The sequence below is a fragment of the Gordionus sp. m RMFG-2023 genome, chromosome 1 (genome assembly GCF_954871325.1).
Source record: "Gordionus sp. m RMFG-2023 chromosome 1, tfGorSpeb1-WG-v2, whole genome shotgun sequence".
Classification (NCBI taxonomy): domain Eukaryota; kingdom Metazoa; phylum Nematomorpha; class Gordioida; order Chordodea; family Parachordodidae; genus Gordionus; species Gordionus sp. m RMFG-2023.
The window spans coordinates 78069876-78083278 of NC_088775.1; the positions used below are offsets into that span (position 1 = coordinate 78069876).

A 13403-nucleotide genomic window follows, 5' to 3' on the forward strand; every position below is an offset into this window, starting at 1 on the left:
TATGGTAATAATTTACTAAATACCTTAACAAATATTAAAAAATAATTAATGAGGGTGGCCCTAGTGGAGCTTTAAGATTAATATCCATTGATGACAAATGAGCTTCTGTGATGGCATTAATATTTTGCCAGTTGTCACACCCTCTCCTCCCGGTTCTATTGTTATTTAATAGTCTAGTTTGTACAACTACAAACTCGCAAACCCAATTCTGATCTTGAGCCACCTGTTTATTTAATTAATAGTTATAGAAATGTATTTTCATAATAACCAGCAGCGTCTAAATGACAGAATATTAACTGAAAGAAAACCCCTCTCAAAAATCTTTTCCTATCCTTCTTGCACATTATGAATTACATATTTTTAATGGTGCTCCCTTCATATATTTTAAAAGGAAATACTAAAATTATAAATACTATACTACCAAAAAATTGTATGTATAAGGATTATTTTTTAGGACATTAATTAAATTTTTTATAGAATCTCATTTAAAATGAATGCATTATTATAAAGTATTGTTTAGCTGAATGAGTTTGATAGAATTTCTAACCCTTCTAAATTATAATTATAAAGATAGGAGAAAATTATCTAGAAATAAGTTTTATTTAAAAAAGTTGTTGTCCTATCAGTAATATCATCAGAATGTTGGTTATTTTTTATAAGTGGATAGGATATTGATTGTATATATAGCACACTTTTTTATATCTCAGCATTGAACTTTTTAATAGGTCAAATGTTTCAAACATAACAATATATTATCCAAATTTTATTGATAAAACTAAGTAAGAAATTAAATTAATTACTGAATTAGTGTTGAACTGATTGAAGTAATTTGCAATATGAAAATAAATAGTATTAAATAAATTAACATTGAGCCATTGCATTGAGCTCTTGTTTTTAAAAATATTCAATGAAATTATTTTTTGACTTATAGGTGCCGAAAGGTTGTGTAGTAATATAATTATTGGATTGTATGCAGTATATAGATTTGATAGATGTTTAGCAATATAATTGTATTATAATAATAATAGGTCTAAAATAAAAGTAATAAATAATTTTTAACAGAAACATATTTTGCTCTCTAAAAATTTAATTGATACAACAATAGTTGAGTTAATTAAAATATAAAATATATTTATTTTAATTATATGTTATTTATTATTTAAATAAAGGAATCTATATATTAAAAAAATTCGTACCTGCGGAAAAATTTGGTGTTGGAAATAATTTTTTTATCTTATAATTTGGCTCTACTTTTGAGCAGTCCAAATCTAAATATATACTCGTTAGTTAGTATAAAGGCACACAAATGGAATGTAAATTTAGCATGTAAGGCTCATGATGTATCACTATTCTAAGGAATGAAAGAAATTCTTTCACATATGAAGGTGTTTTACAATTATTTATGGCAACTATATTATCTTATGCCGGGTGATTTCTGAATTTAGTAATTACATAACAAAAATATCTGAATGACTCTTACTCAATTTTTAGTACTTGTCAAATCGTCTTAGTACTTTTTCTAAATTATTTACGGTGATTACGTCATATAAAAAACACTGACTACAGGAATTCCCATTATCAGGTTTTGCATAAAGCATTGAAATATTATCGGTGCGCTATCAACCTAACATGGTTTCTTAGGTATCGTTAATAACTTATATAAATCTTAATTACTAAAAGATTCCTACATTCAGGACTAACTTCCAATTGTAGGAATGCATATCTTTAATCTATCGTCGAAAATATTTTACCACCTGCGATCCTATTTCAAGTCGACGAAAGTTGGTGGTAAATCTTTATCTTTAGCTAAATATTAATTGATTGTTAAACGAAAATCCCCGCATATCCGCACGAGACTGGATAACTCTAATATAATCATCGTTGGCGTCGCCCGAGTTATTGGAATTGTTTTAGGATTCACCTTTTCAATGGCGCCTTTATCTAGGAGTCCGTTTAACTCAGCATTTACGGTTTGACGAAGCGCAAATGGGATTCTTTTTGCAGGTAAAGCTATAGGTAATGGTTGTTAGCGGAAATTTTGATGCAATAATATTAAAAGTGGACCAGTTTTATTATTTTTATTATTTTTCTGAAATTCTTCCGGAAGCGTTATATCAAATTTTTTAAGGACAGGCAATCAAAAAATAAGGAAACTCTCACTTTTAACTATCCAAATTGGTAAGAATCTAAAAATATTTTTTACCTCGATTTTAAAGGTACATTTATTCAAACCTTCGATTTCAATACCTTTAAGTTTATATGCAGGCCAACATAATGGCTTATCAATACGAGTTTAGGCAACTCTCTCAAAATGCAAGCAGCGCCTTTGTCGAATTCCATTGATAGACTCATTTAACTTCAAATCGATGTAGCTTTGTTAGGAAAAGAAAGGTTTGGTGTCCGCTGCAGAATCCTCTGTATAGCATGCGTTTTTCAATCTTTTACGATATGATTAGCCTTGCCGCAACGAAAATAGATAACGCTTTTTGTATAAAGTTTGGTTTATAACTAAGTTTAGTTCACTTAAAAATATAATAATTATGATAATTCTTAAAATATGTGTTTTTTGGATAATACGTCGGCTTCGGTTTTATTATAGTGTTCACTTCTATCTATGTTTCTTTTTTTTAAGGAAGGAAAAGTGATCGCTAGACAAGCAGTATCTTCGAACAAAATATTATCCTCTGAATATTTTGACCAAAGCTCTTTTCAAACTTAGGTAACCCTACTCCTAAGATGAAAATCAGAGATCTTGCACGGCGCAGCCCCTATTTTTTCAGAAAATATTTTGGCTCGGTTCGGCCCTGCTTGGCTCAGATTTTTAAAAAGTATATTATATTTATTTTTAATTTTTATAGCTAATAATGGATTTGAAATATTTATTTTAAAATATATGGTCCGGCTAACCCAACTAGGTATTTATAAAAAAAAAATTATGCCCGGCTGGCCTGGGTATATTTAAAAAAAGGGCCTGTCCGGCAGGTCTCTGCAATTTTATCGAAATATCAATAATCGTTTCTCTATCTCATTTGAGCGTATAAAAATTATTTATTTAGAAAAATACTCGATATATCCTATAAGATATTATCACAAAACTTAATTTACGTTATGTAATCAATGCTATCTAACTTACTCGGGTAGTGACAGTGCTTAAGAGTAATTTAATTTTTATCTGCAATGTATTCTAAAATAGATCTTTTTTAAAAATGAATTTAATTATAAACATATTGATATAAAATATTTTTGTTGAAAACAATTATCTTTTGTTTGTCTTCTTCTCTTTTCTTTATCTATATTAATGTCTTCGTTAGGCCTTAATTAATAAAACCCGACATAGTTTAATCCAATAAATCCTAAATTATTTTTAATTTGAAAGCGAATTCGATATTTATTAACTTTAATTTTTAAAATCACCTTATTTTAAATTGTCTATAAATTTTTATTTAGATTCTGGTTTTAAATATTCGATATATTTATTCTTATTTATTTCAAAATTAGGCTCAATCTATGAAATAAAATTAATTTAAACCCTGTCTACCCCATAATTTTTTTTGAAATTTTTTGGATTGGTGGGTCGTTATGAGATGAATATAAATACCGTTTTCCTGCTGTAAGGTTTTCGTTAAATAAAGGATATGTAGCATAATGAGGTGAATTATCCATTTGGGAGATAACTCTCACAAGCTTAAAATAAAATTTATGAAACTTTTGAAAAAAGGATATTAATAATTTTTTGAATAATTTTATTATTATAGAGAGAATTATACTTAGTTTCGAGATGATGCAATTGTTTGGGCCAATGTCCTGTAAATTCATATTTATATGACCTAAACGAGACCCAATATTTATTTTATCTTGGCTCTAATTTAATACTAGATCTTGGCACAAAAAATTTGTAAAAAAATTAATAAAAATAAAAGCTAAATGAAATACAACCAATTTTAATTTTTGTTCTAATTCCAGAAAATATTTTAATGGTCGCTTTATTAATTTTTTATATTTAAAAAATAAATAAAATTTATTTTATATTATAATACCCAAATTCAAAAATAGTGCTTTTTTACTTTCTGGTAGCAATTCAATAAAGACTTTATTAAGATAGGAGAAAATATTTTATTTATTTTGAAAATTATAATATTAAAAATACATGCAATTGAGCATGTGAATAAGTTTTCTTTTTAAATGGCTGAATCTGTTAAGAGTATTAGCATATCATGCTTATTTTTTGTTTAATTTTAAATCTTGTGTTTGTGGATTTAGTGCTTCATTGACTTGTAATTTTGAATAGAAATCTGGCTCCATGAACAGGAAGTTGATTCTACTAATGGGATCAATATATTATTAACAAAAATAAGCAAATATTTTTTAGGCTTTTATTTCTCTCAGCAATTTCCAGTGGAACATAATTTATGAGAGAGGGCAAAAATATCGAGGTAAAATTCCAATACATATTTTGTCATAGGATAAGTTTACATATGTGTATTGTCAATGATTGTTGCGTTGACCTTAAGATTTGATAAAAATCAATTGTTAATAATAAATAAAAAACTATTACAAAAAGAACTTTATAGACAAATGAAATCAAAATTTAGATCTTCTGATCTTCGCCTGACAACAAAATATTGTATCAAAATACTAAACCAAACAAATATTTACATGTGATGAATAACAACATTTGACCAAATAATGTGTCATAAATAAAATTCTATCCTATATGCTTCCAATATTTCCACGGACTATTTCAGGCCTGACCTGATCCTATCCGAGAATTTTTCATGATCAAATTCCGACTCAAAAGTCTAATTTAGAAATAGGTCCTGGTCCAATTCTATTTTTTTTAATTTAACTTTTGAAAAATAATGTTGTTAAATGGCCCAATTTGGTCGATTTTAATAACGGCCCGATTTAGAATAGCCAAAATTAATATAAGCATGGAGATTTTACTGATAGACGGTAGAAAGGTTTGGACTAATCTCAAGACTTACATAATAATATTTTTGCTTGCAACAACACAATTGAAAAACTATAAGCTATAGGAAAAATAATAAAAGATTCGTTTATTTTGAGGATCGAGTCCGATCTGTTCAAAAAGTAGGATAAAATTCATTATTATATAATATAACACAATAATTAATGAATATCATAATATAATATATATAAACAAATATCAGAACATTTTAAATTATTTAAAAATGAATAGCAAAAAATTAAAAATGAATAATTTATGAAGTTTTAAGAAAACATATATGGATTTAAAAGAAATAATTTTATATAGCTTCATGAAAACAAAAATTTATAAAAAATCTAAACAGACTTGGAAAATTTAAACAGAATATTTCCAAACCTGGTGTATTTCTCCTATAGACATTTCGCCTAAAACTTTCTACATATAGCTTTCTGGTTGAGCGCCAATAACTGATCATTTTACCACAAGCTTTTTCGCCAAAACGTTACCCCCTATAGCTTTTTTTGCCCAAGAGTGCCAATAATCGCCAAAGAGAGCCAATAAGCGTCGGAACATCGGCGATACGCCTATGAACATTTAGCCTCTTTCGCTTATAGCCTTTTACTCCAAGGACGCCAATAAGCCCAATAACCGCAATAACCGATCAGCCAATGAGCACTAATAAGCGCCAATGAATATTAATAAGTCCTATTGAGCATTAATAAGAACCAATGAGTACTAAGCTTTCCTCTTTTATAATATATTACAATATTTTTATGTTACATAAATTTCGAAATCAATATGTTAATTTTGTTTATTAGATAGGTTATGCGTCGATTTCTTAATACAAATAATTTATGATCAAACTAAAATTCTCAGGATCATGGTTTAAAAAATGAGTATAAATAGAAATGATTCCACTATTCAAACTAATATGCCAAGTTAGATTTAGAGGTTAGAATCCAAAAATAGTATATTTAAAAATAAATAATATAGGATTTTATAAATATATATAATTTTATAATATACAATACAAAAATATTAAATATTATAATTAAGTTTAAGATTTTAAACACTCTGCGATTCTATCTTAGTATAAATAATATCCCGATTTATAAATATTTTTAAAATTATTTATTATACCGTAAATGCGCCAATTCCTTTTTTCATATCTTAAATTTTTCTTTGCTAGATTAATACCATTAGAATTAATTGTATTTTATTTGGTTTTTATTTTGACTAGTTTTGATACAATCTATAAATGCATATTTTATAGGGCGCAATGAATTAAATAGACGTTTAAACACTATGAAAACTCTCAACAGTATTTTTAGTGCAAGGGCCTTTAAAATCGTATTTATTCCAAAATTGTATATTAAAAATTGTTGTTGATTTAATATAAGTATTGTGTGAATAAACAAAAAAAGTACCTAATGATTAAATTATTTATAAGAGTTGCCATGTCTTTAAGAATCTGATATACCTCAGGGAGGGCATAAAAGAAGAGCCATAGATCGTCTTATTAAGTGTTTGACCTCATTATTTAAATTATAAATTGTGACAAGCTGGGCTGGTTATTTATTACCAACTTCCAAAGATTTTGATTTAAGAGAAGTATCCTATATTTCAAAATTAATAAAATTTAAATTGTACATTGAATTTTTATGTTCGGAAATACATCTTCCAGGTTATGCTTTGCAAGTAGCTCAAAATCGATCATAGCTCTTTTTGGATTGATTCTCAATCCAAATTTCTGCCATTTTTGCATAACCATGACAGTCAGTAACAACTATAATAGGTATCTGTTTTGAACTAGATAATTTTCTGTACTGAAAGCCATCTTATAAGAGTTATTCTCCCTATTTAATTTAATGTATGTGATAGACATTTTATTATAAAGCTACAGATAAATTTTCAAATGAAATATTCAGATATATTTAAATATTCACAAATATTACATTATTGGCGCTTATTGTCCTTTATTGGCGGTTATTGGAGCTCACTGGCAGTTATTGGCGCTCCTTGGGTAAAAATAGGCGAAATGTCTACGGATGAATCGCTTTTATATTACTAAATAATAAAATTAATATAAGTTATTAAAGATTGTTTAATAAAATTTGGTTGTTGTTTAGTAAATTGCGAAATATAAAGTTGATATACATATGATAATCAATAATTATCCTAATCAATAATTTTTGAATGAGTAAACTTATTTTGATTGACATGAAAAACTACCAACTATAGCCTATCTAAAATTTTGTTAATGAGTGGTCTATCTGTTCTAACAGAAGATGAAATTGAAACAGAAGAATTGGATCCTAGAATACCTGTAAAATTTTTTATCATTTTTAGAATAATGATGAACTTCCTAAATATTATCAATTTTATTATTAGGCTTGTTCCACTTCTTTAGCACAGCATTTAAAACACTTACATTGTTAAAATTTTAAAATGAGAATCAATCTACTATCTTTTATTGAAAGCATTTTAAAATCAACATTAAAGAAGTGGATCAGGCCTAAGTTTATTTTAAATTGTAAGAATTTTTTTTGGAAGGAATATTTGAATAAGTTTTTAATTATTTACACTTATAATTTCATTATTATTTACTACATTCAAAAAGGTTATCTTTAATTACCTGAAAAATTTAAATTTGAGTGTTTTTGATTACATTAATTCTATATTTGGCAAAGATTCAAAATCAAAATTTACCCATAATGTCATTTCAATTTTATATTAATTATTGATATATTAAAAAATAAGTTTTTTTGCCATTCCAAATTGTATAACTAAACAGATATTAAAATTTATGCAAATGTCATATAATATATTATTAAATAATTTTTATTTTATATCAAATATTTCAATGTTAGTAAAATATTAATTATTATTTTACTACCATGCCAAATTGTATAAATAAACAGATATCAGAAAATTCAAATGTCATATATTAAATAATTTAAAATTTTTATTTTGTATCTAATATTTCAAGTGTTAATAAAATATTTTTTAATTTCCATTTTACTACCATACTATGTCTATAATTGTTGTTACCTTTAAATATAAACAAATCTTTATATTCGTTTGGTATACAATTAGTTAAATAATTTTGAACTATTTATTCATATCCCGTATGGTCTAGCGGCTAGGATTCCTGGTTTTCACCCAGGCGGCCCGGGTTCGATTCCCGGTACGGGAACAAATTTTTTCATAAAATTATTTTAATTTTCTATTTTTTTTTGCTAAATAAAAATTATTATTTGATATTTCATTTCATGTTTCAAAATTAATATTCTGAGAAAAATATATTAAAAAAACTTTAAATATAATAGTATTGAAAAAATTGTGAAATTTATGACTGAATATTGGTAGGAAATATTTTATCAAGAATTTAATTTACGCATAGACAATCGTAATTACATATCCATAAGAAAGAAAAGAAGTCAGAACGGTGAAACCCCCCCCCCCCCTACACCTTAAAAACTAAAAATCGCCCTTTAAATTTCTTAATTTAACTGTAAAAAATGACTTCCCTTCATGTCCGCTGGGACTGTGGCATAGTTTGTTAGGCCTCTGAATAAAAGAACATATTAAAAATTTTTTTAGAGCACTTCAAATTTCAAGCGCTCATTATTATGTGGTAAAAAATCAAAGGCGTCGATAGTTTAAGATATTAATAATTTTGTTTTTTTACTCATAAAAAACTTAAAATTAATTTAACATTAATGATATATCATAAGATAAAAAGCCTAAAATTAATTTAACATTAATGATATATCATAAGATCGAACTCGAAAGGCTTAATAATCTCAGCACTGAAATAAACGAGCTTGAGAAGAGGACTGATGAAGCCAACGAAACTTTTCGCGCCATTCTCTCCCAATCAGCTGTTCAATTACGGTTGCTGGCCGCCGAAACAGGACCCAAAAGTATCGATAAAGCTCGCCCTTACTACGAAGCTCTTCAAAAAGGTTAGCCCCACTAATTTTATTTCAGTTATTATTGAGTTAAGCTGTCAAAAAAACATACAATATTTAGGATTATGAACTATATGATATTTTGCCATAATATTAGACCGAGTCTGTGACTGAATGGCACCAATTTACAATGGAGCAAGATTCTTCATCCCAATTGATTTATTTATACGCTTTTCTAGTTTCTGCTAAAATACTAAAAATCCTTAAAATAGAGATTATTTTTATATACATGATATATAAAAAAAAATTATGTTTAAGCGCGTGAAGCTCAGAAACGCACACAATTAGCTGCCTTAGAATTCCAAAGGGCGAATGGGATTCACGCAGCAGCAAAAGAAACTATCCGATTGGCCGAAGCAAAATTTGGCGAATGTCAAGACTCTCGTTTTGATGCCGCCTGGCAGGAAATGCTTAACCACGCCACCGTCAAGGTTATAATAATTTAAATTTGTTATCTTATAGGAAAAATAAATCAGGTAACTACTGTTTTTCGTAATATGAAGCAGATAAGATAAATAATATTTCATTAAAACGAATATAGAATAACTTTTTTGTTATTTTAAGGTAAACGAATCAGAAGCTCATAAATTGGAGAGTGAGCAGAGACATAAAAGCACGGCATTAGAATTTAGCCGCATTGACAGATTGGTGACATTCTTCGAAAACACATTAGGCCGTTCTCTCCTGACTAAAACCCTCCCTTATTTCGAGGTCAAAGACAAATACAACAATCTTCTAGAATTACAAAAGGACAGAATCCTGACTCTTCAGAGAGAAGTAGCACTAAGAAAAGAAACCTACCGTGGGAGTCTTAAAACTCTTGAAAATATTTCGGAGGAAATTCACCAGAAACGAATATCTGCCGAATCAGTCAAGAATGGCAACCAAGTTATAACTTCTTATCCCATAAAATTGGACGAGGAGGTCTACATCGCCCAAACTCATCATTATCCACTCTTACAAGACTGCAGCCAAGAAATTAACAACGCTAATTTTCCTGCTCGTTATAACACAGACGACAGGGGAAGGTTTAAAAAACTCGCCAAAAGGTCGTCTTTGGAGGAATTGGATCGTCAAATCGAGAAAGCCGCCAATTCTTCCATTATTGTTTCATATGAAGAATCAAGTCAAGAAAATCCAATAACTAGACCCAGAAGCAATTCTCATAGTTCAAAATTGATGATGCTTAAGCACGGTAAAACTCTTAAGGAACACGAGATGGAAAGTCTAATTGAAAGTTTAATTTTTTTTAAAAAATTCAAATATTTATACTAAGATTACAATTAAATTTACTACTTAATAAATTAAAATTTTCTTGTAATTGAAAAAAAGACAAGTCATCTTGGACTGGACTGATATGCCATTCCACCCAAGGTTAGAATATTTGGAGCGTTTCGGTTAAGATCTAGTGTCCTAAAAGTGAACGAGTCTTCTATGAAGTGGGAATGATTTTTTTATTTTACAAAAAAATTCAAATTTAAAAAAAAACAAGCTTTATATTAAATTTTCGAAAGTATACCTCGATTTCAAAAATATAATGAGATTTAAACTATTTTACCTGTGTACCAAATATTATAAATAGGAAAATTTGAGTCGCGATTCAAAATCCGATAACTAAGACGCTGCCAAATATCGTTTGAGAAATGAGCGTCATTTGTTTACATACATATACAGTAATAATATTATTTGTTGTAACACATTTCCATAATGTGAAAAAACATTCTTATATAAAAAATTTCATATCAATAATAAAATAACTTAATTTCAAAGGGTGATTCCTTACCATTTAATAGAATGAAGATTTAGGGCCGAACGGATGTGGGCGAGTAATTATCCTGAAAATAATATATGGGACCAGACATTTGATCGCCTGTTAAATTGTATAGTAAAGTATAAATTTTCTATTTGAAAAAAATAAAACTTATCAGATATCGAAAATATAAGTTTATCGGAATTGGAAGAAAAAGCAGAAACAACAAAATCGGATACCAAGATGGTGAAGGATTTATCGGGAAAAGAGGGCAATCAAACTATCAATAAGAACGAATTAATTATCTCACCTTCTAATCTGTATCTCGATTTTAGTTCCACGAATTATGAAGATTAATATTTTATTTTTGAATAAATAAAATTTCTCTCTTGTTTATTTTATTTTGACTCTCTTTTGCTCTTAAAATTTTCGGATAAATTGGTACTGTATTATATATTATTAAAGAATTTATAATTCCTCATCGGTCCAATTATTTTAAAATTTTGTTTTCAGAATTAATTTTATTTTTAAGAATAAAAATATAATAATATATAACAAATTACGACTCAGAAGTTTCACTATGATAGGCATTTTTAAAATTGGATATCGGCAAAATAATTGTATCGGTTCATCTATTTTTTATATTTTGTCTTAAGATTGCTTACTACATTTCTAACTTACATCCTCAAATATTACATGTAAGGCTCATATAAATATTCTTAATGAAGGACACATTTATTCTTCTTTCTTAAAGGGATATATAATTAAGTTACTTCGTTTCATTATGGGGTTTTAAAAAAAAATTATTATAACTAAAAATAAATTATTATTTTCTAAAAATTTCGCTCAACCTGATTTTGGTGCCTTTTTAGGCTGCGGCCTAGTTAGGTTATGCTTTAAATTGGCACTGCTTATATATTCCCTGTTTCAGATACCTTTCTTTGATTACTACCGATTCTTGCTACGGACAAAGGCTTGATGTGGGCTAGTGTTAAATCAAAATATTTAGGTATGAGCCCATCCGTTGGATGATAAATCAGATGCTTAAATTGCTATTTAAGTGTATTAACTCTAAGTCTTCTATTAAAAAAAAATTGGATAGAGGGTATCTTAAGCATTCATTGGGGAAAAATATGAACAGCTTAATCAGAGAGACACGACCTGAAATCCGGGCCCGCGTGGGCCAAAAATATCGCTCAGAACAATTTGCGCAAAGTATTTTAATGTTTTTTTAAAATATTTTAATCCTGAATGGAAAATTTATGATTTTTCCTTCACAAGATATTTACGGACCAGACTAAAAAAATTTGGCCGGCCAACCTAAGTAAAATATTTTTTCGGACTAGGTCGGGTCGAAAAACCTTTAAAATAATTGATGAAGCTTAAATATTATGTCATATTATTTTTTCAATTTTCCAGGTTTTCTCTCGATCATAAATTACGTATAAGAATCTCTTCCTTTTTTATATTTTATGGACTGCATCTGATATTGATATAAAAATAACAGTGGAAAATCCAGAATTAGAAGTTAGGATAGCTAATATCTATTTTATATTTGTTCTAAATCATTACAACTTCCTACAAATGACAAGTTTTATATAACAAGTTATATGACACATTATCAACTACGTATCGCTTTTTATACATTCATCAAAAAATGATATATTTATAAAATCGATCTTTTTATTAAGAATATGAATAAATTCTTTAATAATATTATATTTTGAAAACAATATAACAAATTTATACCACCGATATTTATACAAATTAAAAAATATATAAATATGCTTCGTTTTTTTGGGCTGTATTTTTCTTAAAGATTTCATTCTCCCGTGATGTGATGACTCCTTTCCCATCTTTTGATATATGTTTCTGATTTCATTCATATCGAAGGTTGAACACTAAATTTGTCAAATTTCTTAAACTCGTTCATTTATCTGCCATGATCAAAATCATAAGATGAAAGCCCATTTCACATTCGGCAATACAATAAAATATCCATAAAGTTCAAGAATTTTTTTATTAGGAATATCTTAATCGATATATTGTCGAAGCTAATAATATTCATTTCATTTAAATCTTTTTATTTGTTTTTCGCCAAATCGCGCATCTAGATTCGTAGGCCAATCATTTGAATAAAGTATATCTTAAATAATAAAGTAATTTTATTGAAATTTATCCAACGTTTTTAAAGCTATCCATTAGACGGCTGCATGCTTTCTAGAGAAATTATAAATTGATCTATTTTCAATCTTACTAGTTTTGGATTTTTTTTGAATGGTACATCTTTAAATAAATGTGAAATTTCTATATGGAGCAACATATGTTAATATTTACCTACATGCAACGTCTATATGAGAGGAGGGGAGTGAGAGCGATTTGCCTAGAATTTTTTTGAAGAGAGGGGGGTATCCGATAAATTTGTTCAGTTTAGTTATACATGCTCATTGCTACTATTTAAAATACGGTTTATAACAACTAGAGTTGATTATCACCAACTGATTAATATTTGTTATTCCTGACCTAAATAATCATGATCTGAAAGAGTTTAATAAGAATAGTTTTGAGGTTATAAATGGTAGCTCATCATAAGATTTTTCAAATTAATATGAGATTGTTATAGTATAATGAGTGGGTAAATATTACGGCTAAAGAGCGCGAAATTATTATTAGTTAATAGGGGTTAATTTTGTTGGGGGTTTACTTCCAATTATTTTTAGACGTTGTCTAC

At 27.7% G+C, this 13403-nt stretch overlaps 1 protein-coding gene and 1 non-coding gene across 3 annotated transcripts; both read left to right on the forward strand.

Annotated features, from left to right (window-relative positions):
- The first annotated feature begins 7112 nt into the window (after positions 1 to 7112).
- On the forward strand, positions 7113 to 11066 carry LOC135930989 (SH3 domain-binding protein 5 homolog). 2 transcript variants are annotated; one of them, XM_065467823.1, is made up of 5 exons: positions 7113 to 7274; positions 8730 to 8916; positions 9181 to 9353; positions 9487 to 10159; positions 10851 to 11066. In XM_065467823.1, the coding sequence occupies exons 1-5, from the start codon at positions 7209 to 7211 to the stop codon at positions 11027 to 11029; spliced, it is 1278 nt and encodes a 425-aa protein (XP_065323895.1). In that variant the 5' UTR covers positions 7113 to 7208; the 3' UTR covers positions 11030 to 11066. The 2 variants fall into 2 exon arrangements, with proteins under 2 accessions (XP_065323895.1, XP_065323896.1); XM_065467824.1 differs by lacking the exon at positions 10851 to 11066 and adding an exon at positions 10255 to 10429.
- Positions 8073 to 8144, forward strand: Trnae-uuc (transfer RNA glutamic acid (anticodon UUC)). Its single transcript has one exon. It is a non-coding gene; the product is annotated as a tRNA-Glu (tRNA).
- Positions 11067 to 13403: the final 2337 nt, after the last annotated feature.

What these genes read in the sequence shown, in the direction of transcription:
- LOC135930989 (XM_065467823.1), top strand. Translation starts at nt 7,209, where the DNA reads ATGAGTGGTCTATCTGTTCTAACAGAAGATGAAATTGAAACAGAAGAA. An exon ending in AATTGGATCCTAGAATACCT is followed by an intron (nt 7,275 to 8,729) that starts GTAAAATTTTTT and finishes ATATATCATAAG; the next exon opens with ATCGAACTCGAAAGGCTTAA. An exon ending in TTAACCACGCCACCGTCAAG is followed by an intron (nt 9,354 to 9,486) that starts GTTATAATAATT and finishes TGTTATTTTAAG; the next exon opens with GTAAACGAATCAGAAGCTCA.